The sequence below is a fragment of the Mobula birostris genome, chromosome 26 (assembly GCF_030028105.1).
Source record: "Mobula birostris isolate sMobBir1 chromosome 26, sMobBir1.hap1, whole genome shotgun sequence".
Lineage (NCBI taxonomy): Eukaryota > Metazoa > Chordata > Chondrichthyes > Myliobatiformes > Myliobatidae > Mobula > Mobula birostris.
In genome coordinates this window covers 9,837,825-9,863,491 of record NC_092395.1, presented here as the reverse complement: position 1 = coordinate 9,863,491, position 25,667 = coordinate 9,837,825, and the positions used below count along the sequence as shown (strand labels likewise).

General features: G+C 42.3%; 1 protein-coding gene across 1 annotated transcript in view; it reads right to left on the bottom strand.

The window, feature by feature from the left end:
* Nucleotides 1–15,895: 15,895 nt before the first annotated feature.
* The window catches only part of LOC140188113 (alpha/beta hydrolase domain-containing protein 17B-like), an 83,501-nt gene continuing 73,729 nt past the window's right edge, over nucleotides 15,896–25,667 (bottom strand). Inside the window, exon 4 of the mRNA XM_072244074.1 lies at nucleotides 15,896–17,894. Within this exon, the coding sequence (XP_072100175.1) occupies nucleotides 17,666–17,894 (229 nt within the window). The 3' untranslated portion in view covers nucleotides 15,896–17,665. The remainder of the gene's footprint in view (nucleotides 17,895–25,667) is intronic.

Below are 25,667 nucleotides of genomic sequence, written 5' to 3'. Positions count from 1 at the left end.
ACACACAATGACTCAGGAACAGCTTCTTCCCCTCTGCCATCCGATTTCTGAATGGACATTGAACCCATGAACACTACCTCACTACTTTTTAATTTCTGATTTTTGTGCTATTTATTTAACTATTTTATATATACTTACTGTAATTCACAGTTTTTTTCCTCGATTATTATGTATTGCATTGTACAGCTTCCACTAAGTTAACAAATCTCACAATATGTACCGGTGATATTAAACCTGATTCTGATTCTAAACACAGAATATATATCATGTATAGCACATAAATAATATTAACAGATAATAAAAATACAATTCTGCAGATATACAAGTTGACATAAGTTCAAAGTAAATTTATTATCAAGGTACAAATGTCACAGGACAATTTACAACGACCAATTAACCTACCAACCAGTACGATTTGGACTGTGGGAGGAAACCAGAGCACCCGGAGGAAACCCACGTGATCACAGGGAGAGTGTACAAACTCCTTACAGACAGTGCCGAACATTGAACCCAGCTCCCCTGTACTGTAAAACATGCTAACTATTACGCCACCACACTGCCCCTTTTACTGTGAATGCCTGCAAAAAAAACAAATATTGGGGCAGTATATGGTGCTTTGTACTTTGTGCTTTGTAAGTACTTGCACATAAAGAATAAAACCTATTAACTGGTGAAGGAAGGACTGTTTTTCCTGCTCAACCCTGAAGTTTGCAGTGTTTGCAGTTTCAGGCAGAACTCCTGAGTGAGAACACATGTCTTTTAAAAGCCTTATGTTACTCCACCAGACGAACTTCCTGATTTCTTGGAAACATCCAGATGTTATTTTCAGTCATGACACTGTCCCTATGGTATACTTCCGTACAGATGGAGCTTTTTCTTTTAACCTCAGCTTTCACAAGAGAAAGAAAGATGGGTTTACTTCTTGAAGTGTTACAAAGACAACACACAGACGTTTGGCCATGTATGTAATGGTTCAGAGCAGCATATTTAAAGGCCAGTACGAGTGTAGGGTCAGTGCCGTTCAAGGATAAAGATTAGCTTTATATGTCACATGTACAGTAAAATGCGTCATTTTGCGTCAATGAGGGGCAGCCCACAAGTGTCACTAGGCTCCTGGCTCTAACGTGACATGCTCACACTCTCTAATCCTATCCCGTACATCTGCGGAGTGTGGGAGGAACCCCACTCAGTGGAGGGGAAAATGTGCCAAATGCCTCACAGGTGGCTGCGGGAATTGAACCTGGATCACTGGCACTGTAAAGCTGTGCACCTCGTGATCTGCTACCAAGCTGCCCAGTGGTTCCGATTAAGATTTAGATTCATATTTATTTATTTATCATATGTACATTGAAACATACAGTGAAATGCATTGTTTACACCAACAACCAACACACCCAAGGATGTATTTAAGGCAGCTCACAAGTGACACCACACGTCTTAGCACTGGCATAGGACACTCACAATACACAACCCGCTGCACAACAACAGAACATACCACGCATCAAATCAACAGCAGCAAAACAAGTCCTATTCCTTTCTCCCATCCATGTGTATATACACAGTCCTCTAACCCCAGGACAGGCCACCTTCTTCGGTCTCCAGCCTCCTGTGGACTCATGGCTCAGATGACGGAGACCACAGCCTGGGCATCATCTTGACTGTACCGTGAGCTCCTTCGCTCCCAAAACTCTGCCTCGTCCTCCCCAGTGATGTTGCCGATTTGGAAAATACAGTTGCCATTATCTAAGTGAGGTTCCTCACCGCACCTTCGGGCACATCGGGCGGCAACGTTGCCATTTCTTTAGTGTTTGACTGTTCTACGAGGCAGCGTTGCTGGCTCAACGTTCAACCCAACGTGGGTGGAACTCATGCAAGGAGCCGGCCGGATTCGAACCTGGGACCCCTCGCTCCGAAGTCCGGTGCGGATACCACTACACCACCAGCACACTCTTATCTAAGTGAAGCATCCCAGTTCACTCCCCAGCTCCCTAGATGTGTGTGAGATGGATTACGAGACAGATTAGTCTGAGAGCAATTTTGCCACGTCTGAATTTGGTGATGTTGTGTGGTCTACGCAGCTCTAGCGACTTCCTGCAGTGGGTTGTTAAGAATTAATCGCATTGCTGAAGATATCCTTAAGCCATCTTGAGTAAGGATGGCAGATTTCCAGGGAACCATATGGGCCTTGAACCATATTCCCGAGGTATGGAGACAGGTCATGCTTTCAAAAGTTCCTAAATTCTAAATTATTGTCTGTTGAATATTAACAACAAAGGTTCAAATGGAGTAGCAATGATTAGTTAGTTTGCAAGCAGCATGAAAATTGCTGGTGCTGTTGACAGTGAGGAAGGTTGTCTGTGGTATCAGCAGGATATAGATCAGGAAGTCACCAATGACCTGGTATGTCAGCAGGGACTCTCACAAATTTCTACAGATAGACCGCGGAGAGCATTCTAACCGGGTGCATCACCAACTGGTACGGAGGGGCCACTGCACAAGATCGGAAAAAGCTGTAGAAAGTTGCAAACTCAGCCAGTTCCATGTCCACTCGCCTTCCCAGCATCGAGGACATCTTCAGAAAGGCGGCATCCATCATTCAGGACCCCCATCACCCAGGACATGCCCTCTTCTCATTGCTACATTCAGGGAGGAGGTACAGAACCTTGAGGAGACTTAATATTTCAGGAACAGCTTCTTCCCCTCTGTCGTCTGATTTCTGAATGGACACTGAACCCACGGACACTACCTCAGCATTTTAATCCTCTCCTTGCACACTTGCTTAATTTATATTTTTATATACAGTGCTATGAAAAAGTCTTAGGCACGTATAAAAAAATTCTGTAAAGTGAAGACGTTGTTGAGCGCCGTCGACTCGTGTCGGCCCTGTAGCTGTCCGTGGGGTTTTCGTGGCAGGATACTGAAGTAGATTCCCAGGCCTTTCCCTTTCTTCCGCACAGACACTGCCACTGCCCAGTTTGGGACCCGGCTGGGTTTGAACTCAGAACCATCTGCCTTGAAGTCTAGTGCTGATGCCACTACCCACTGGCCGGCCAGTCAACCACTTTTGAAAGCGAAAACATTTTCAAGAGTAATGAAATGAAAAGTTTCTAAATATCAAAAATTTACCATAAGAGCAGTAAATAGTGAAAAACTAACTCAAATCAAAACTTGGTGTTTCCACCCTTTGCCTTTAAAACTGCATCAATTCTCATAAGTACAATGTTGAGCAGCTTTATAAGAAAATTGGCGAGTAAGTTGTTCCAAACATCTTGGAGAACTTGCCACAGTTCTCCGACAGACTTTGACTGTCTCACTTGCTTTGTCTCTCCAGGTAATCCCAGACAGTCTCGATGATGTTGAGATCAGAGCTGTGTGGAGCAAATACCATCTGAAACCAAAGGTGCCCAACACCTTTGCACAGCACTCTATATACTTATTGTAATTTATAGCTTTTATGTGTGTATTGCACTGCATTGCTGCCACAAAACAACAAATTTCATGACATGTGCCAGCAACATTAAACCTGATTCTGATTTGCAGATGGAAGAAAGAGGACCACGGAAAGATGGTGCCATTGGTTTTTGCAGACCCAGGCAGCTTCTTCCAAATTTGTCCACAAAACAGCTCATGCCTTCTCTTATGTCTTCCTTGTCTTTTCAAGGTGGCTGGGGTTCTGTCGGAGTCCGTGATCGCTAGGTCAAACAATGGTTCTTTGCAAACGGTGGGTTTTCGGACTGACTCTATGGCCCAGCATTTCGCCATCTCCAGGAACGGCCTGGAAGACATGCGCCCTTGGGGAACAGCCCTGCGATGATCCAGGTCCTCACCAATTTCACCGACTGAAGCGTCATGGAAAACTGAAGCATCGAGACAGCGGGCGGCGTGTTTGCCAATCGCTGGCTACTTTTGGAAGAAGGCCCCTGTACTCGAGCGATCCCTCCCTCTCTCTCTCTTTTGATGGAGAGGGAGAGCCTGTTGGTCCTCGAGTTGGCAGGGGGCTTGGAGAAGTGACGTGGAAGATTGTAACATCGGAACAGCGAGTTGCTGGTCTCCGCTCTCATTGTTGCAGGAGCGACCTCTCTTTCCTCGATGGACAGAGAGAGCCTGTCTGGCTTATGGACTGTAGTGTTTGATGGACTCCAGATCAAGGGGTCTTTGGGAGGTTCTGCTGTTGCTTGCATGGTGCAGGGTTGGGGGTTTGGTGCTTCTACAGGTATGAGTCGGGGAGGGCGGGTTTGACATTTTTGTTCCTGCTTATGCAAAAGGTGGGAGAGGAGCATCGGAGCTTTGATGTTTCTATCATTCATTCTATGGAGTCTCTTGTTTCTCGGCTGTCGGTGAAGAGTACAAATTTCAGGTTGTATACTGTATACATTCTTTGATATTCAATGAACTTTTGATAGTTGGGAAGAATGTTACATTTGGAACTTAATCTCAATAAGAGCTAAGTGATGCACTTTGGGAAATCAGATAGTCGTCAGACATACAGAGCGACCTTCGGGGGTCAAGGCATAGGTCCTTGAAAGTGGCAACAGAGGTGGTTAGGGTGGTGAAGAAGGCATAAGGGCTGCTTTTCTTCGTGGGTCAAGACAAAGAATATAAAAGTTGAGATATTTGTTCCAACTTTACAAAATACTGGATATGGCCCAGTCCATCACGGGTAAGCTCTCCCCACCACTGAGCACGTCCACATGGAGTGTTGTGGCAGGAAAGCAGCATCCGTCATCACCCAGGTCCCGCTCTCTTCTCACTGCTGCCATCGGGAAGGAGGTACAGGAGCCTCATGACTCACGCCATCAGGTTCAGGAGCAGTTGTTACCCCTCAACCATCAGGCTCTTGACCCAGAGGGGAAAACGTCACTCACCCCATCACTGAACTGTTCTCACATCTATCAACTCATTTTAAAGGACGCTTCATCTCATGTTCTCGATATTTTTTGTTTATTTAACTAGTTTTTTCCTTTTTGTATTTGCAAAGTTTTTGTCTTTTGCACACTGGCTGTCTACACTGTTGGGCAGTCTTTCATTGATTTTATTGTAGTTATGGGATTTATTGAATATATCCACAAGAAAATGAATCTAAGTGTTGTATATAGTGACCTAAATACTTTGATAATAAATTTACTTTGAACTTTGAGAGTTAGCATAATCGTGTGGTTACATAAAAGCTACATTGAGAGTATCGTGTGCGGTTCTGGTTGTCACACCATCTGAAGGGTGAGATTGCAGTGACGAGGATAAAGAAGAGATTCACCAGAATCCCTGCAAGCATGACAAGTGCTACACCTGCCCCTGCACCTCCTCGCTCACCACCAGTCAGGACCCTAAAAAGTCCTTCCAGATGTTCTGTACAGGGGGCAAGCACTGTAGCATAGTGTCTAGCTTAATGCCTTACAGCGCCACCAAATGGGAACAATTCCCACTGTAAGGAGTTTCCAAAGACAGAATGGCGGGGTGGAGATACGTCTCTACCAAAGAAGGTATAAGGCATTCCTTCCCTCTGCTAGACTGCAGGTCACCCTTGGGAGAGCTGTAGCACCTGCTTAGCCCCCCAATCAAGGTCACGTGAAGCCATGAGAGCAGGTGGTGGATGGTTGTATGAGTAGCTGGTGTATATGGCTGGGGTCACCCATCTTGTAAAGACACTGCCCAGAAGGTGGGAATGGCAAACCATTTCTTTAGTAAAATTTGCCAAGAACATTCATGGTCGAAGACCATTGCTGCCCACGTCATTCAACATGACACATGATGATGATGATGATGATGATGATTCCAAAGATTTACAGATGATGGTTAGTAAGTCACAGGCACGCCACACTGGCACCAGGATCAGGGTGACAATTGCAGGTAGACGACACAGCCTTTAACTGTATTAGTCGTTGCTGCAAACGATCGGTTTCACTGTATGTTTTGGTGTACATGTGATAAATAATGAGAACCTTATCTTAATCTTAATCTATGTGTTTTAAATTACACTGTAGAATTTTACCTGGTGTTAAACCAGCAATTGAAGCTCTTGTGAAGGATTCTGGTCAGTATTTACACCTCAATCATCACATCCCTGTATAAAAACCAGTCACTTTTTCTTCAGTAAGCCACACTCAGTGTCCACTTTATTAGGTACACCTGTAAATATCTGATTAGCCAAATGCATAAAAGCATGCAGACATGGTCAAGAGGTTCAGTTGTTGTTCAGACCAAACATCAGAATGGGGAAGAAATGTGATTTTGACTGTGGAAGGAATGCTTGTTGGTGCCAGACAGGGCGGTTTGAGTATCTTAGAAACTGTTGTTCTCCTGGAACTTTCACGCACAACGGTCTCTAGAGTTTACAGAGAATGTGGCGAGACACAAAAACATCCAGTTTGCAGCAGCTGTGTGGTCAAAAATGCCTTGCTAATGAGAGAGGTCAGAGGAGAATGGCCAGACTAGTTCAAGTTGGCAGGAAGGCGACAGTAACTCAAATAACCATATGTTACAACAGTGGCGTGCAGAAGAGCAACACTGAATGCACAACACATCGAACCTTAAATTGGATGGGTTACACCAGCAGGAGACCATGCCAGATTCTACTCCTGTACATAATAAAGTGGCCACTGAGGGTATATCTATTCCTTCCTCATTCTTCCTTTGAAGCAACAGCTGTATGTTCAGATTTCTAGTTGTAAAGGTATTGGGAATAATGAAAACAAGAGATTATATGTTTAGCTTGTACTGCTGAACTTCACTCTGTGCCAATATAAACTGCAGCTGTGCAAAATGAATGGACTGAAGCAGGTGTTCTGATAGGAAGTTTGTCTAATTCAACGGAAAGTTTTTAAAGACTTGCAATTACAAGAAGCCTATAAAACTGAGTGAGACTTATAAAGAAGCACATTTAGAGGAAAGGTTCACAGAATCTGGGAACATGAGATGGTTTAATCCTGAAGACTGCTGAAGCCCTGACGGTCTATCTGCTTAGTATTAGGTATATAGTTTTAAAAAATAACCTGGTGAATGAATGGGTGCAGATCGGGTGAACGGGTTGATTCAAGGCACACAATCAACATTTCAGGAGCAGCTTCTCTCCAGCATCAGATTTCTGAATGGACAATGAACCCATGAAAACTACCGTCCTATTTGTTTTGCTCTCCTTTTGCACTATTGAGATGGATTAACACCAGGAATTTAAAGCCACAGACCCTCTCCATCTCCGATTCCCAAATGAGAACCGGTTCATGGACCCTGCTGCTCTTCCTCCAGTAGATGACAAACAGCTCTTTGGTTTTGCTGACATTGAGTGAGAGGTTGTTGTGGTGGTACCACTCAACAGATTTTCAATCTCCCTCTCATATATAAGAAACTTATAGACCTGGAGGGGTCAAAGAGCCTTCCAGCCAGAAAAGTATTCAGTGTAAGTTCTTGGTCCATAATATTGTAGTGTAAGAGACTATTCAAAATATTTTCTAAAACACAGCAAGGAATTCTGCCTCTACTATGCCTCAGCTGGTGTTTTCCAGACACACAACCTCCTTTGGAGGAGTATCCTTTGTGTTTCCTTTCTCTAACTCTTCCTCCACCCTTTCCGTGAAACGTTTGTGGGCCTCTCGGATTTTATACACTGAGTTGTCCGCCCTTTGCCCCATTGTCTCAAACAATGCAAACCTAGCCAGGCTAGGTAGGTTTAGATCGACCTGCACTTTCTCCGTAACACTCTATTCTGCATTGTGCTTTTCTTTTCTACTTCCTTGATCTGTCTGCATGGCCCATTAACAAAAGCTCTTCATTGCATCTCAGTACACGTGACGATAACAAACCAATAGTCTTTCATCATAGGTAAACTTCTCGAAAGTGGAAAGGGTGAGCAATTTCAAGTTCCTGGATATCAACATCTCTGAGGCTCTATCATGGGCCCAGCATATCGATGCAGTTGCAAAGGAGGGTGTGAAGATTTGGTATGTTATCAAGGGCACTCACAAATTTCTGCAGATGTACAGAATTTCTAATTGACTGCCTCACTGTCTGGTGGCGTTTGGGGGGTGGTCACTGCACAGAATCAAAAGTTGTGAACTCAGTCAGCTCCATCGTGGGCACTATCCTCCCCAGCATCCTGGACGTCTTCAGGAGCGATGCCTCAAAAAGACCGCACCCAACATTAAGGACACCCATCACCCAGGACGTGCCCTCTTCCCATTGCTCCCATCGGAGAGGAGGTACAGAGGCATGAAGAGTCACAGAGTCAGAGAAAAGTACAGCACAGAAACAGGCCCTTCAGCCCATCTAGTCCACGCCGAACCATTTAAACTGCCTACTCCCATCAACTTGCATCGGGACCATACCCCAACCATTCACGTATCTATCCAAACTTCTCTCAAACATTGAAATTGAGTTGTATGGAACACTTGCACTGGAAGCTCGTTCCACTCTCACAACCCTGAGCAAAGAAGTTTCCCCCTCATGTTCCCCTTAAACTTTTCACCTTTCACCCTTAACCCATGACCTCTAGTTGTAGTCCCATCCAGCCTCAGTGGAAAAAGTCTGCTTGCATTTACCCTACCTACACCACTCATAATTTTGTACACTCCTGCCAAATCTCTCCTTAATCTTCTACATTCCAAAGAATAAAATCCTAACTTTTTCAAGCTTTCCTTATAATGCAGGTCCTCCTGAGCCGGCAAGTCTCAGCAACTAACATTGTGCAGAGCTTTCAAGCTTGACATAAATCTGGGGTCTGAGTTTCAGATAAATGACAAGCCTAGTGCAGCTTGTTGAGCCTCAGGCCTCCAGCACCCCCAGTTCAATTCTGACATTGGGTGCAAACTATTTGGAATTTGCACTTTCTCCCTGTGACTGTGTGGGTTTTCTCCAGGTGGTGCTCCAATTTCCTCCCACATTCCAAAGACCGTTAATTGGTCACGTGGACGTAAGTGGGCGGTGTGGGTTCATTGGACTGTAAAGGCCTGTTACTGTACTGTATCTTTAAATTACAATGTACAACAAAGATTTTGCTCCCTGAATACTTTTGGGTGTATTTTATGAATTTTGGGCTGCTGATCATGAAAATCACCATGAAATTTACCCATCATGCACCATTTCTTTTTAAACATCCATATTTGCTTTTTCAATTGATAATTCAAGTCAGAATAACTGATGCCAAGATTAAGGAAGGCATTTATGTTGGTCCACAAATCAAACAGGTCAATGACAGGCAATTCCAGTGGGACCAGAGAAAACTGCATGGAAGGTATTCAAGGTTGTTGGCAACTACAGATCACCAAACTATGTGCAGCTGGTTGACAACATGCTTCAAGCATACAAAACCATGAAGTGTAACATGTCACTGAAGATTCATTTTCTACATTCCTATTTAGATTTCTTCTCTGCAAATCTTGGCACTGTCCGTAGTGAAAGGTTTCACCAAGACATTGTGGCCATGGAGAAAAGGCATCAGGGCAACTGAAATCCATCATTGCTGGCTGCTTATTGTTGGACACTTAAGTGAGAAGCCCCAGACACTGAGTACAAATGAAAATCATCAACAAATCTTTTTTTTTTACGCTTAGTTGAACTATTGCAAAGTGTCAGCACTATTATGCAATTAAACACATTATATTCAATAAAAGTTATTTTCTTGTTTCTCCAAATTCCTATGTGATATAAGTAGTCTGAAATTACATTTGTGTTCAGCTTCAAACTATCATAACACAGAAACATTTCTGAGGAAGCAACGTTTACGAAAAAATTTGTTGTCCGGTGTAGTTGTCTGGCTTGAATTGGACATCGTGTCCAGAGAGTGATAGAATCTGAGAGGATGAGGAATTCATGAGTGTGTGGGAAGAATGATGATAAATACCAAAGGAAAAAGATTGTTCTGTGAGTCAGCATGGACTCGATGGGCCAAATAGCTTCCTTCTATGTCACAGAAAAATTAAGTAAAAAAAAACAACCACCAAAATCTTGCAATTTCATCTCATTAATCTGCTCCATATCTAATCACTGAGGTGAGATTTTGCTGGAGTTCTTAGCCTCCATTGCCTCAAAAGGTTCAAAGGTTCATTTATTATCAATGTATGTATGAAGTATACAACTCCAAGATTCGTCTTCTTCAGATAGCCATGAAACAAAGAAAACCGTGGAGTTGTTCAAAGAAAAACATCAACCCCATCCCAGCACAAAAAAAGACAAATCTTGCAAACGGCAAAACGATCATCAACCGCCCAGCCCACGCACAGACACTCAACGATTCAGGAATCGTTTCTTCCCCACTGTCGTCAGATTTTTGAATGGAATTGAACCCATGAACACTACGTTTTTTATCTTTTTGCACTATTTACTTAACTTTTAAAAACATGTACTGTAGTGACTGTAATATGTACTGTAGTTTTTTTTTATTATGTATTGCAATGTACTGTCTCCACATAACAACAAATTTCGAGACATATGCCGGTGATATCAAACCTGATTCAGATTTTTCTCCGTTTGGTTTCTAAATTCCTTTCTGAAGGGTCTAGGCCGGAAATGTCGATTACAGTATTAGATTTTTCGAAGCAACGAAAAGGAAGGGTAAATGATGTAGTTGTGCTTGGGATGCTAACAGCTCACTATTAATAGCTTCTTCAGTATAGAGTTTTCATTTTTTTCTAATGTCAAAAAAATCTCAATCTACTAAAGATATCTTAATCACATTTGTCTAGATACTGTATCTGGTACATACAGTACTAGAAAAAACACCGCGGGAGCCCACTACACACTACCACCAAAGATGAACATTTACTTCAGGTTGTCGAGACAACTTCGGTCCCTTGGATACACCGGGCTTTCACCAGTCTGCCGTGTGTGACTTCGTCAAAGTTTGCGCTGTGGACTGCATCGCACGGACAGCTACACCATTTACCCATCTTATCGTTGCTTCCAAAAATCCAACCGAGTTAATCAAACATGATTTTCCCTTAACAAATCCATTATTATGACCTTGGTTAACAGACGTCTTTCTGAACAGTCATTTATATTGTTGCTCAGAATACTTTTCAAACATTTTCCATCACAATTTATTGGCAAATTATTTCCGTTTTAAATGCATAGTTGATATAGGTTATTAACAACACTGTTGTACGCTGCAGCGTTCAACAATTAGAAAGGCCTCACTCAATGGGTAAAAGATTATCAGTCCTAATGAAGGAGGTCTGGGCCCGAAACCTCGACAGATTGCTCTTTTCCATTGATGCTGTCTGGCCTGCTGAGCTCCTCCAGCATTTTGTGTGCATTAATTTGTTTTTCGCATCTGCAGATTTTCTCTTGTCTGTGAAACTATTATCAAGTACTGAAGAGATTAAAGATTAGCTTTATGTGTCACACGTACAGAGAAACATCGAGACATACGGTGATATGCGTCGTTTTGCATCAACGACCAACACAGTCGTCAGAGTATGTGCTGAGGGAAGCCCGTAAGTGTCACCACGCTTCTGGTGACAACAAAACATGTTACAGTGTACTAACCCTAATCCGTACGTCTATGGAATGTGGGAGGAAACCGGAGCACCCGGAGAAAACCCATACAGTCACGAAAAAATAAACTCCTTACACACGGCGTTGGGAATTGAACCCCGATCAGAGATCACTGGTGCTCTAACGAACTGCGCTAACCTTGGCGTTAAATGCCGAAGAGACAGCGAATGCTTTCGTTGTAATTACAGTATAGCCTTCAGTTTGACTGCTAAAATCTAACTCGCGTCCTTTATTTCGCAAGGCGGTAACATTAATCTGCCTGTTGGCATATGGCGTGACCTGCACAGAATCAGATTTATTGGCACTGACATTAGTCATGAAATATGCTGTTTTCTGGCAGCAGTTCAGTGCAGGTGTGATTGTAAGTTCCACAGGGTGGGTAGGTAGCGCAGCGGTTAGTGTGATGGCTTACTGAGCCACACGACCAGGGTTCGATTCAAACAAGGGAATTTGTATGCTCTCCCCGGGGCCAGGTGGATTCCGTCCGGGCAAATCTGGTTTCCTCCCACAGTTACGAAATTGTGGGCATGGAAGTATGGCAATGCGCGTGGGCTTACCCTGCACAGACGGTTGACACAAACGACGCATTCCATTGTATTTCGATATGCAAGTGAAAAATAAAACCAATATTTAAGTCTTTAGGTAGATGAGTAGTAACAGCACTTCACAAGGAAGAGCTGATAGTGTTTCGTACACCCATAAATCTGCTGGAAGATTTTGTTCACCTATGTCCACATTATAGGATGCTGACCGGCCGGTTCAGTCTTGTTCCCTCCTTGTCGTGCTCCGTCTTTGAAAAGTAGGTAAAGGTTTCAAATGAAAAGACAGCATCATCCTAACAGCCACACAGGACATGGCAGAACACCGATCCTGCATTTTATTGCTTATTCAGAAATACAGTACGGTAAACAGGCATTTGCGATCCAGTGAGCCTGCGCCGCCCAATTTCCTACCATGTGTTTAGGATGTGAGAGGCAACTCACCCGGTCAAGGGGAGAATATAGAAACGCCTTACAGAGTGGCGGGAATAGAACTTGGGTCGGCTGGCGCTGTAACTGAATCCCAGTGACCCGTGGGACGCCACGTTACAGATGGCCCCGTGGTTGTGACAGAGCTCCATTCCTGAGAGCCGCTCCTAACCCAATCTGTTTGCAAATAGCAAATGAGTGAAAACGATGTGAGGGAGAGGACTGCACAAATAGTTGTGATGGAAGAGCAGCGCCAGCCGGCCTCAATGACAACTCCCAGATCTGCTCGGCCCCTGACTGTTGTGCCTCGGGTGGGGTCGGAGGCGGAGAAGGCTCTCTCCACACCCAGCAAAACATAACCCTCAGCCCTGCGGCAGCCGGCAACCCGCAACCCCATCGTCATCCCTCCTGCCTCTCTACCGATTTAGACGTTTATAATTGAGTTCTTCAATACTTCAAACCCAGCTTCATTTCCCTGTTTTTAGGGCAAACGACAGCACCTCTAAACAGGGGCTCCAAGCCTTTTCTTAAATGGCATCGACTAATGCCATGAGTGAGAGGTCCGTGGACCCCAAGGTTAGGAAACCTGCTCTAACCCTTTCCTGTGCTCGGACCTGTTGAAGTACCTTTTAAAATATTTACAACAGTGAGCTGTCAGGTCAGCAGAACTGGTCACTGGCTGCAGTCTACCATCGCTGCAAGACTTGTACGTGTCCAGGGCAAACAAGCAGTCAGGAAAAATCTTTGCAGACACTACCCACCCTGCAAGTCGCCTTTTGCAAAAGCTCCCTTCTGGAAAGCACTATAGGGCTATTAAAACAAAAACTTCACACCATTTTAACGTTTCTCCCCCCAGGCATTCTAATTATTCCCCCTCCCCATTACCCTCTTTTATCCCTGTCACTGCACTACACTGTACACAGTATAAACCACCTTTTGTAATGCTGTTCATACATTGGTATTCTTGCACATATTATTCCATAACCTCCAACTTTATTTTTATATACAGTAATACTTTGTAATTGTTGAATAGTTTTGTTGAAAATTGCAGTTTGACCAACACACCACAGCAAATTGCTAGTACATGTAAATATATATGGCGAACAAAGTTGATCCTTGAAACATGTTAATGTACAGTACTGCACAGAAGTCTTTGGCACCCTATCTATCTATGTGCCCAAGACTTTTGCACAGTACTGCACCTGCCTGGCTTTCAGTGTAGGTCAGCACTTTCACTTTGGAGCAGACAATCAGTTTCCTTTGATTCACCTAAATCAATATACAGAATGTTCATATGCATTCTCCTAGCGACAGCAGCTTACATCTACTGCCTAAATATTTCGACAATCAATGGACAGGTTGACTTGCAGAGGCACTGGTATATTTCCAATCAGAAAATCATTATCAGTTTAATGTCATTGATGTATGTTGTGAAACCTTTTCTTTTGCAACAGCAGTACACTGCAATAAACTATAAATTAGAATCATATATAATTGTAAATATAAAATTAAATAGTGAAAAAAGAGAGCAAAAATTATGAGGGGTTCAACAGTACATAGGTTCAGAAATCTGAAGGTAGAGAGAAAGAAGCTGTTCTCAAGACATTGATTGTGCGTCTTTAAGCTCCTCTATCGCCTCCCCAATGATAGCATTGAGAAATTAGTAGGGCATGTTTTGGGAGATGGGAGTCCTTAATGATGGATGCCATCATAGTTTCAAGAATTTTTACTAAATTGTGACATCACACTTCAGTAAATTTGGGAATCCTCATACTTATCTCACTGGTGAGCCCATTGCTTGATAATAGTGAATGTAGTTAGCAAAATATGGCTCTCATGTTGCACTTGCCAAAATGACTGGCATTATGTTTCAAATGCAAGGATCCTCCCAGTTCTACTAATACATCATTGGCTTTCAATATAGAACAAGATTCATTCAATAAAGTTCCAGTAGTCCATACTGACAAAAAGTAGCAGCAAACAGCAAGCTATTTTGTTCCATGTTTTGTACGCTCTTCAGTACCAATGTAAATAGCATATGTTTTTGGAAATCCTACTCTAAAATAACAGAATAACTACTTTGTCAAAATTTGCTGTTAAATGCATTTAGTAAGTTGCAATTAAGAATTTTCTTTGTTGTCGTTGCAAGCAATAATTGCTTCAAAATAGAGAACAATCCGGTGGCAAGGTCGCCAACAGCAGCCTCCAAGGGAAACGAATGGTGACTAAGAAGTGCGGATGGTAAACAGTTACATTCAGACTATGTCTGGCTTCTACATGACCACCTTGGATGATTGCATGTCTGTTACGTACTGAACATGAAATGGTATTATGTCAGAGGTGAGGCATTCACTGTACCACTCTCAGGTAGGCATACAGTGAAACTGCACACCATCACCTTGTGATCACCCAGTTTTGTGACACACAGCCCCTAACTGTCAATTGGGAGTAAGGCATCGGAATTCTCACACCTTTTAACAACTCGTTTTAATATTTAAGATTTAGAGATGTGCGTCAATTATAATTAAAAATACATTTGCCCTTAGAACCAATATTTGACTTAAATCATTTCCACCTTCTGATACTGGTTGTATCAAAACTTATACAGGAACCATAATGCTCATAATATCAAGATGGTGCAAGCACACACCTGCAGGTTGCAAAGAACACCAATTCCCAGAAATTAATCTAGTAGCCTACCCACACCCCCCCTAACTCAGCCTACAAAGTAGCATGTAAAATGTATGAAGTGGTTAATTTGTCCATTGCTGCTGTCTCCACATTTTAACAAAGGGGTTAACCTCCTTAAAACATACTGAACTAAAAGAGCCAATTAAGCAATATTCCATTGATGCCTGAAGTGCTTATTTGGTAATGTCACAGACGCCAGTTTCTAGTCTGTCACATTTTAAAATTTGATACTTTTTCTATCTCCCCCCCTCATCCAATGATTCTTTGTTTAGCATGCACCGAATTTTGTTTCGCCAACACCACTCTGGCATCTCAGCCAACTGGCCATGATGAGAGTCCAGATGGCGAGCGAGATCAAACTGTTCAACTCTGCGGGCATCACAACGTCTGTTTCTGCCCACAGTCAGGGTCAGGCTTTCAAGACGTCCCCTGAAAGTCATTGGATAGTAACCAGAACGAAAGCTGTTCGGTTTTTCACACTGGTAACCCAATGAGTTAAATGGCATGAATACAATCTCAGCACAGGCTAAAACTATGGATTATAGAGGGCTATTTTTAAATCTAGCAGTGCTGGGCTCCACACAATTCCAGGTAAAGATCCTGTTTATTTCATTTTCAGTTCTACTATTTGCTGATATGTATAAAATTAGTGGATATCAGCCATGTTTAGTTGCTCCAGGTTCTAGTGTTTACAGATTGAAAAAGATACAAAAAAAATTGTTCATTCAATATAATGTGAACAAGCAGTAGTGTAGATTTAAAACTGATTTACTGTACACTTATAGATAATCATTCTGTTCATTATATTACAGTTATATCTACTATCCAGGCAATCTTGCAAGATAATTTACTGGATTCAATCTTGCTGAGTGTTAGCAAGTATGAGATGGACTGTTGTTTCTTCGCCTCTCCAGTTTTGTTCTTCCCTCTCCTGAAAGCGCCCGACTCATGCTGGGACACAGTTCCACATGCAACGGCTGCCCCTCACCTCATCCAAGTGACAAGTGCAAGCACTGACCATGTAAGGGTCGGGGGGGGGGGAGAAGGTGGGTTGGAAATCAGAGACATGCCTGTTTTTATCCTCACCCAACACCCACAGATTTGCATGAGATCTAGCAGAAGTCAATGGAAAGCAATCAGGAGTGGAAACCCTAGCTAATCCCACCACCACCCCCCCATGCCAGGAGAGAGATTTCAAATTTGTCTAAGCTCACTACAGCTGAGATCATCTAACTCAGCATACGCTCAGATCCAGGAACCTCCTGCCTCCTGGTCTATATGGCTCTGTTTGAAACTGTGCAGTACACTCATCCACTGAACCACAAGGGAAATTTCATAAAGATGGGTCTCAGAATCAATTTAATATTGATTGCTTTGACAGCTTGCAATATGAAATGGAAGCCATAAGCATCGACACAAACTTTAATGGAGCTACCAAGTTGCTGCCAACCAGTTGATGGACATCTCGGTGTCCCCAAGCTTTCTCAAAGCATGAGATCCATGCTGTGAAAAGCAGCATGGTTGGCAATGTGGTCGACTGCACCAGATATTGAAAATGCACCCCATTTGACACTGAATAAACCTCACCTTTGTCTACAGGAATGGCAGAAGTAATAATGTGTGAACACTTGATACATTGAGCTGTGAAACTAACTGAACATTCACAGCCTTAAACCGAACCACGTTTATTAGTAGTTATTAAATAAATTTTAGTGAATATTGATGTTTCTTCCCCTCACCTCCACCAATCTGGCAGATTCTATACAGGCTTGTTCCTCCACAATCATGATTTCCTTAATCACAGTCTTGGGCCACCTTTCTCCATACTTAATTATACTATTTCTAACCGCACTACCAAAACAACTCGATGCAGCCTGGCAGCAAGTTCCAAAATCCTCCCTACTCCTTAGCACGTTTAAATGGAGCTAAGAGATGGCAGTTTATGTAGGAGTAATGGGAGAGGCTATGATACACAACCAGCTGATATCAATATGACAGATAAACATTCTCAATATTAATGGATGAGAAAATCGTAAAATGGAGTTACCTCTTAAGAGCAGAATTTTGCAATGCAGATACTATGGTCGTTTTGGCTAAGTTTTGAGAAAACAACCTCTTTCTTTTTGATGAGGTAATAGCCATCTTAAAATAGTGACCCAAGAATGACTTACTGTATTTGAGGACTCAGAACTGTTCAAAATACACTACAATTCTCTATTCATTAGCCAAAATTACCAAACATATTGCATTAGAGGGCCTCATCTTAAAAGGGACAAATTCATCTTTACTCTTGCTTCATCCCTACAATTGCTTACAAATAGAAAAGTAACTATTTACTATGGTTGTAAATAATTAGCAAAATTGTCGAGACTAATTGTTGCATCACATTTGTTTTCTATGCTTTACCTGTACTAGCACCCAATGTGAATTAAAAAAAAATCATGGATGTGTTTGTGTTTCTGATACTATCCAAAGTTCTCCTGAAAAAATAGACTTTCCAAAATCTTTGTTCTGGGTTGCGTTCAATTCCGTTGCACATTCACCAGTTCATACGAGATAAACTTTCGGAGGCGTTCCAGGTACTGGCTGTAGAGTTCAATGTCATTGTGACCAGCCCCTTCCACCCACAATGGCTCCACTGCCTTCATGCAGCGCTCATACAACGCAAGGCCGTGAGAGAAGTCGATCACTTCATCTTCGGTGCCGTGGATAATCAACACAGGAGATGAGATTTTGGAGATTTTATCAATGCTGCAAAACATGAGAGAAACAAAACCACAGCGTCAAAATAGGAGATTATGTACTTGATTCAGTTTCAACAGTTACGAACCAACACAGACAGGTTTTGCTATTGCTTGCATGATGGGTAGTGGTGGTGGGGGTGATGCTTCCTGCTGGAACAAGTGGGGGAGGGGGAAGGGTTGATGCTTTGCTGCGGTTTGTGCATGGTTGGGGGGGGGGTTCATCTTCAGGGTTCTAATGTTTTTCTGACATTCATTCTTTGGGGTTTTCTTGGTGCTATCTTGGCGCACTATTTAAGTTTAACTTTTTAATATTATTTTAACTTAAGTTTATCTAAATTTAAATTTAAGTTCCTGAGAACTTATGCTATGTCCATGCTTGATCCTGGGACAAATGATGACCAGAAGCATCATATGCTCTTTCTCCCACGCAACTCCATCATTCGGAAACCTGCAGATTAGTAGTAACACAGACCACACACATCTTAAAATCTCCCCACTCCATCACAACTCGACTGTGCAAAATAGCAGAAGAGGTGAACATGGAGTAATTTTTATACACATACAAATTGTATTAAACCGATGAAGAGCTTCTACTTATAAAATATATACAGTAATTCTAAAAGGTTATGTCAGTTAAATATTTCTCAAACAGTGGTAGCGTTTTTACCAGGATGCTACCTGGAATAGAAGGCACATGCTACAATGAGAGGTTGGACATGCCCTCTAATGCAGGCAGAGGTGGAGATCTGATAGAGATTTATAAATTATGAGCACTCGTCCCTTTAAGCTGTATGGCTGCATGGTAACTGAAATATCCTGTTGCACATAGCCTTTGTTACCACGCAGCTGGATATTAAAAAAAACATTATTTTATTCAACTGTCAAGCAGCTTTCAGGCCATGTAAAGATTTCCTACTCAGAGCAATAGTTGGTCCGCATAGCTGCTAAAAAAATAAAATTAGAGGAAATATTGATTATGAGGGGCATAGATCAAGCAGACAAACAGTATCATTTTCCCAGGGTTGAAATGCCTAATTTCAAGGTTCAAAGGAGATGTCAGGGGCTAGTGGTTCTCCCCTCCAACCCCCCCACCCCCACAAAGAGTGGTGGGTGCCTGAAACGTGCTGCCAGGCTGATACATTAGGGACTGTGACTATTAAGGGACATTTAGATATGCATGTGAATGTGAGGAAAATGAAGCCACCTGGACATTGTGTAGGCAGAGGGGATTAGTTTAACTAGCCACTTGATTACTAATTATTTGGCTCAGCACAACACTGTGGCCTTACAGGCTGTTTCTGTGCAGTACTCTATGTTCTATGTTTAAGTGAGTGGAATGCACTGCCAGCCGTGGTGGTAGAGGCAGATACATTAGGGAAATTTAAGAGACTCTTAGATACGTAGGCCCACGGATGAAAAAAAAATGGAGGCCTATATGGGAGTAGGTTAATTGGTCACTGCAAATTGTCCTCTGATTAGGGTGGGTTGCTCTGCTGCACAGCTCAAAAGGCCAGAAAGGCCTGTTCTGCACTGAATTTCCAAATAAAAAACAAAATAAATAAAAGGTTGGTACAACATTGTGGGCAAAAGGACCTGTAGAGTGCTATACTGTTCTATGTTATCCAAGTAATCCAGGCTGTTCATTACAATTTCTAAATTATTAGAATCTATACTAGCCATCGTGCAGTATTACAATTTTGTTTAAGTTGACCATTTATTATTGTGGCTTTCAATAATTTCTGTCAGGATCCCTCATGTCCTTCACCAAATTTTGACACACTATCATCAGTCCAGGGCAATCACTGACACCCTTAGGTATCCTTCAAGAACTTCTGAAAAGAAAGCACAAGGTTGTTCTTAAAGTGTATAGCATTTTATTTCTGCTAGCCAACAAGATATATTATTTTGCCTTGATTCCTAGAAATATCCCACACGATGAATTAGTAATTGTTTTTATGTGGACAGATAGAAAAAGCATAGACGTTTGATAAGATGGATTGAAATCTAATGACTTCACAAGTCAACAAGGACAAAAGCCTACAGTTTTAAAGCTCGAGTTTATGAGGTGTTCAGTTTAAATCAATTTCAATTATCTGATGGTGCAGAGAAATAGGCTTTATAATAAACAAGTAATTTATTTGCAAGTTTTGAATAGAGTGTACAGTAATTCACGTCCTCACTGATGTCATATGTTAGTGTTTGCTTTTGTAGGAAAACGCAGGTCAGACAGGATTTTAGACTGATTTAGTTAGACCTGAACTTCCTGCAGTATATTTAGACTACAATACTTTTTTTTTTTAAAACATCATATCACACGTGCCTTTTTTTGGTTTACTAAAATGTTCCAGTGAACTATAATTGCAGTTGGATGTGTTTCATTGTCTTACTGTGTGATCAAAAGGCAGGAATAAATGGGAAGGGAGCCAGAGACATTTGATTGTTTTGTTCCTCCAACATTCGAACTAATGACAGCTGTGGCCTGAATATCCACATTCACAAAGGAGCTGTGGTTCTACTCCCTAAACTCCCATAAGTACAAAACTCAGCACAATCTGTGACTAACAATTCTTATTTCCTCCAGACAAGCAACCCTCAAAAAGAACAATTATAATTGAAATACACTCAGAGTCCACCTTATTAGGTATATATGTACACTTGCTCATAAATGCAAATGTCTAAACAGTGAATCACATGACAGTAACAAAAACATGCAGACGTGGTCAAGAGGTTCAGTTGTTTAGACCAAACATCAGAATGGGGAAGAAACGTGACTGAAATGACTTCGATTGTGGAATGATTGTTGGTGCTACGGGCTGGTTTGAGTATCTCAAGAACTGCTGATCTCCTGGGATTTTCATGTACAAGTCTCTAGATTTTACGGAGAATGGTGCCAAAAAAAAACCCCAAAAAAAAACACATCCAGTGAGCTGCATTTCTGTGGCCAAAAACACTTGTTATTGAGAGAGGCTAAAGGAAAATGTTCAGATTGGTTCAAGCTGACAGGAAGGCAGCAGTAACTCAAACAACCACACGTTACAACACTAGTGTGTAGAAGAGGATCTGTGAACACATCAAACCTTGAAGTGGATGAACAACAGCAGCTGAAGCCTATGAACACAGACTCACTGACCACTTTATTAGGTACAGACAGAACCTGTAATGTTTGCATTATATTCTGAAACCACTACTGCTCTTATATTAACAACCTAATTTTAAGATTTTACTTTTTCCTCCTCGAGACCACTTCCACCAAGACATGCGCATCAATCCTATTAAATTCATTTTACTCTTTAAACACCTCAACTTTCCAAACACTGCTCCGTGGACTGAGTTCTTCCAACCAGATTCCTGTATTTGCAGGTATCTGACACCCTTTCTTTGTGCAAATGTTTGATATATATCTGATGAAAAACTGATGTTCTAGTTTATACTGCTGGTGAATTTGAGGCTTTCCTTTATCCCTACCCAAACCAATTAACAGATAAACTATTTACTAATCTTAAATGTTAACAACCAGCAAGACCTAAGGATGTGCTGGGGGCTGCCTGTATGAGTTGCCACGCTTTTGGCGCCAACATTACATGGCACACAACTTACTAACCATTACCTGTATGTCTTTGGAATGTGAAGGAACCCAAGGGAGAACATACCCAGGAGCATAATTAGGCCATGGTCTAAATATAAACTCTATACAGACGGCAGCAGAAATTGAACCCCAATTACTGGCCCTGTTAAGTGATATGCTAACTGCTCAACTCCCATATCACCATTTATAGCTCAACCTACCCATTCCATTTCCCTCCATCAATAGAATGCTGTTCTTGGACTGCAGTTCAGCATTCAACACTATAGTTCCATCCAGGCTCGACAGGAAGCTCACAGACCTCAGCCTTGACTCTGCCTTGTGCAGCTGGATCCTGGACTTCCTGTCAGATCGCCGGCAGGTGGTAAGAGTGGGCTCCCTCACCTCCACCCCCCTGACTCTCAACACAGGAGCTCCTCAGGGCTGTGTACTAAGTCCTCTCCTCTACCCCTGTATACCCATGCCTGTGTTGCCACCCACAGCTCTAATCTGCTAATTAAATTTGCCGATAACACTACATTGATTGGCCTAATCTCAAACAATAACGAGGTGGCCTACAGGGAAGAAGTCATCTCTCTGACAGTGGTGTTAAGAAAACAACCTCTCCCTCAACGCTGCAAAAACAAAGGAGCTGCTTGTGGATTACAGGAGGAATGGAGACGGGCTAACCCCAATTGACATCAATGGATCTGGGGTTGAGAGGGTGAACAGCTTCAAGTTCCTCGGCATCCACATCACTGAGGACCTCATGTGGACTGTACACACCAGCTGTGTGATGAAAAAGGTACAACAGCGCCTCTTTCACCTCAGACAGTTGAGGAAGTTTGGTATGGGCCCTCAAATCCTGAGAACTTTCTACAGGGGTACAATTGCAAGCATTCTGATTGGCTGCATCACTGCCTGGTATGGAAACTGTACCTCCCTTAATCGCAGGAGTCTGCAGAGAGTGGTGTGGATAGCCCAGTGTATCTGTGGGTGTGAACTTCCACTACTCAAGACATTTACAAAGACAGGTGTGAAAAAAGAGCCTGAAGGATCACTGGGGACCTGAGTCACCCCAACCACGGTCTATTGCAGCTGCTACCATCCAGGAAACTGTACCGCAGCATGAAAGCCAGGACCAACTGGCTCCGGGACAGCTTCTTCCACAAGGCTGATTAACTCACGCTGATTTGAGTGTATTTCTATGTTACATAGAAACATAGAAAAACTACAGCACAATACAGGCCCTTCGGCCCACAACGCTGTGCCGAAGATGTATCTACTTTAGAAATTACCTAGGGTTACCCATAGTCCTCTATTTTTCTAAGCTCCATGTACCTATCCAGGAGTCTCTTAAAAGACCCTATCGTATCCACCTCCATCACTGTCGCTGGCAGCCTATTCCACACACTCACCACTCTGCGTAAAAAACTTACCCCTGACATCTCCTCTGTACCTACTTCCAAGCACCTTAAAACTGTGCCCTCTCGTGTTAGCCCTTTCAACCTTGGGAAGAAGCCTCTAACTATCCACACGATCAATGTCTCTCATCATCTCTCTATCAGGTCACCTCTCATCCTCCGCCGCTCCAAGAAGAAAAGGCCAAGTTCACTCAACCTATTCTCATAAGGCATGCCCCCCCAATCCAGGCAACATCTTTGTAATCTCCTCTGCACCCTTTCTATGGTTTCCACATCCTTCCTGTTGTGAGGCGACCAGAACTGAGCACAGTACTCCAAGTGGGGTCTGACCAGGGTCCTATGTAGCTGTAACATTACCTCTCGGCTCTTAAACTCAATCCCACAGTTGATGAAGACCAACGCCTTCTTAACCACAGTCAACCTGTGCAGCAGCTTTGTGTGTCCTATGGACTCGGACCCCAAGATCCGTCTGATCCTCCACACTGCCAAGAGTCTTACCATTAATACTATATTCTGCCATCATATTTGACCTACCAAAATGAACCACCTCACACTTACCTGGGTTGAACTCCATCTGTTACATTTACTGTTCTATTTATTATAAATTACTATGATTGCACATTGCACATTTAGATGGAGACGTAACGTAAAGATTTTTACTCCTCATGTATGTGAAGGATGTAAGAAATAAAGTCAATTCAATTCAGTTTGTTCCAATACTGCTTAATTTTAAAACCTCCATCAAGATATCCTTGCCTCTCAGAAGTCCAACCCTACATCCCTGTTGTGAGAAGTGGAAACAGTAAGGCTGAAAAATAGGGCTCTAGTGAACTGTATAGGCCAATTCCCTGTATAGTGGATAGAATGGATTACAGAAACATCGATGAACTCCAACCACACCATCAACTTCAGAGGACAATAGAGATGGGAGGTCATCGATGGCCCATGCTTCACTTGGGAGCTAAAGGCTCAAATTAAGTTATCAAAATATCCTTAGTTGACATACTTCTAATGAAAATCGGTCAACTTTGAGTTCTTCACTGTGGTTGCCCTTCCTCACATCAAGTAGCACCTTGCTACATCTTTTCCATAATCTCTTGCTTGCCCCTAAATATTTTCTTTAAAGTGAAAATAAAAGCTGCATGCAAGGTTAAGAATTAATACGAATTCAACATTATAAATACAACTTGCATATGATACTGAATCTGATGTCCCAAAATACAAGGTTCAATCATTTTCAATGCCCTTTTTTAAATATATAAGACTGGCCTTATACACTCAGTGGCCACTTTATTAGGTACAGGAGTGGAATCCAGTGTGGTCTTCTGCTGCTTTAGCCCATCCAGTTCAAGGATCAACATTTTGTATACCACTGTTATAATGGTGGTTATTTGAGTTACCGTTAGCTTGAACCAGTCTGGTCATTCTTCTCTGACCTCTCTCATTAACAAACATTTTTGCTCACTGAATTGCCACTCACTGGATGTTTTTTTCTGTTTTTCACACCATTCTCTGTAAACTCTAGAAACTGCTGTGTGTAAAAATCCCAGATCAGCAGTTTCTGAGATATTCAAACCACCTTGTTTGGCACCAAGAACATTTCCATGGACTGAGTCACTTAGATCACATTCTGATGTTTGACCCGAACAAGTAAACCTCTTGACCATGCTTTTATGCATTGAGTTGATGCCACATGATTGACTATTGAGATATTTGTATTAATGAGCAGGTGTACCTAATATAGTGGCCATTGAGTGCACGTTTGGATGTTGATTCGTACATATGAATTTTCCGTCATGACTAAGGCTCTGCCAACTCAGAGTGCAATACTAAAATGCACAACCCCACTTCTAGTGATGAAGATCGTTTCTGTTTTTCCCAACCTTCCACCCCATGATGAAATTTCTTTTGCAGGTTCTGGTTTCCAGAATGATTAGCTTATGCCACACATTTTAGAATTCACTGTAAATTTGAAAAATTTGCACACAGAATTCTTGGCATGGCCTTGGAATTAGAGCCTTTATGTGTTGGAGGTTCGTTACTCTCCAATTTATCAGTGTTCCATCTGAGTGGGAAGTGCTACAAGATCTTGTAAGCTGAGAAGCTTTCACAGCTAATACTCACGTGGCTTCCTTTCCTTTATATAAAAAGGGGCAGTCACATCATAAAAGCAGCACCGAAGGGGGAGGGAATTATCTATGTGTGTGTGTGTGGGAGGCAGGGAGGGATCTGGTTTGACTCCAATACCATAGTTACAATCTAGATACAGTTTTAATCTGGCAGCAAGGCTCGGCTTGCCGTTAGAGTAAAACACAACTGGTCAGCTTCTGACGTGGGGATGCCATTTAAACTGCATGTTTATCTTTAGCAGGAGTAGCTTTTACTCCACAATCATGTGGTCAATGTGTATGATCAAAGTTCAAAATAATTTTATTATCAAAGTACATGTATGCCACCATTATTCACTCTTAAGATTAATTTTCTTGTGGGCATTCATAGAACAAAAAGTAACAAAACGAGGAATAAAAAACTGTACACAAGGACAGCAGAGGGGGGAGGGGGAGATAATATTCAAATGCACCCAAGTCATTCAGCATAAAGGAGAAAATCTGAAAAGATTACTGATATGAGGTATTCCAAATCCTTTAGTGTCATGTCACCATTGTTATCTCTCGCTCATTCCTAAACTACTGTCTGCACGGCACGTTTCCACGGTGCTGTGTATTTAACAGTATCGACAGGAAATAATGGGGGGAAATATATTATTTCTAGTAAACCTGAAAAGCAGCTACAG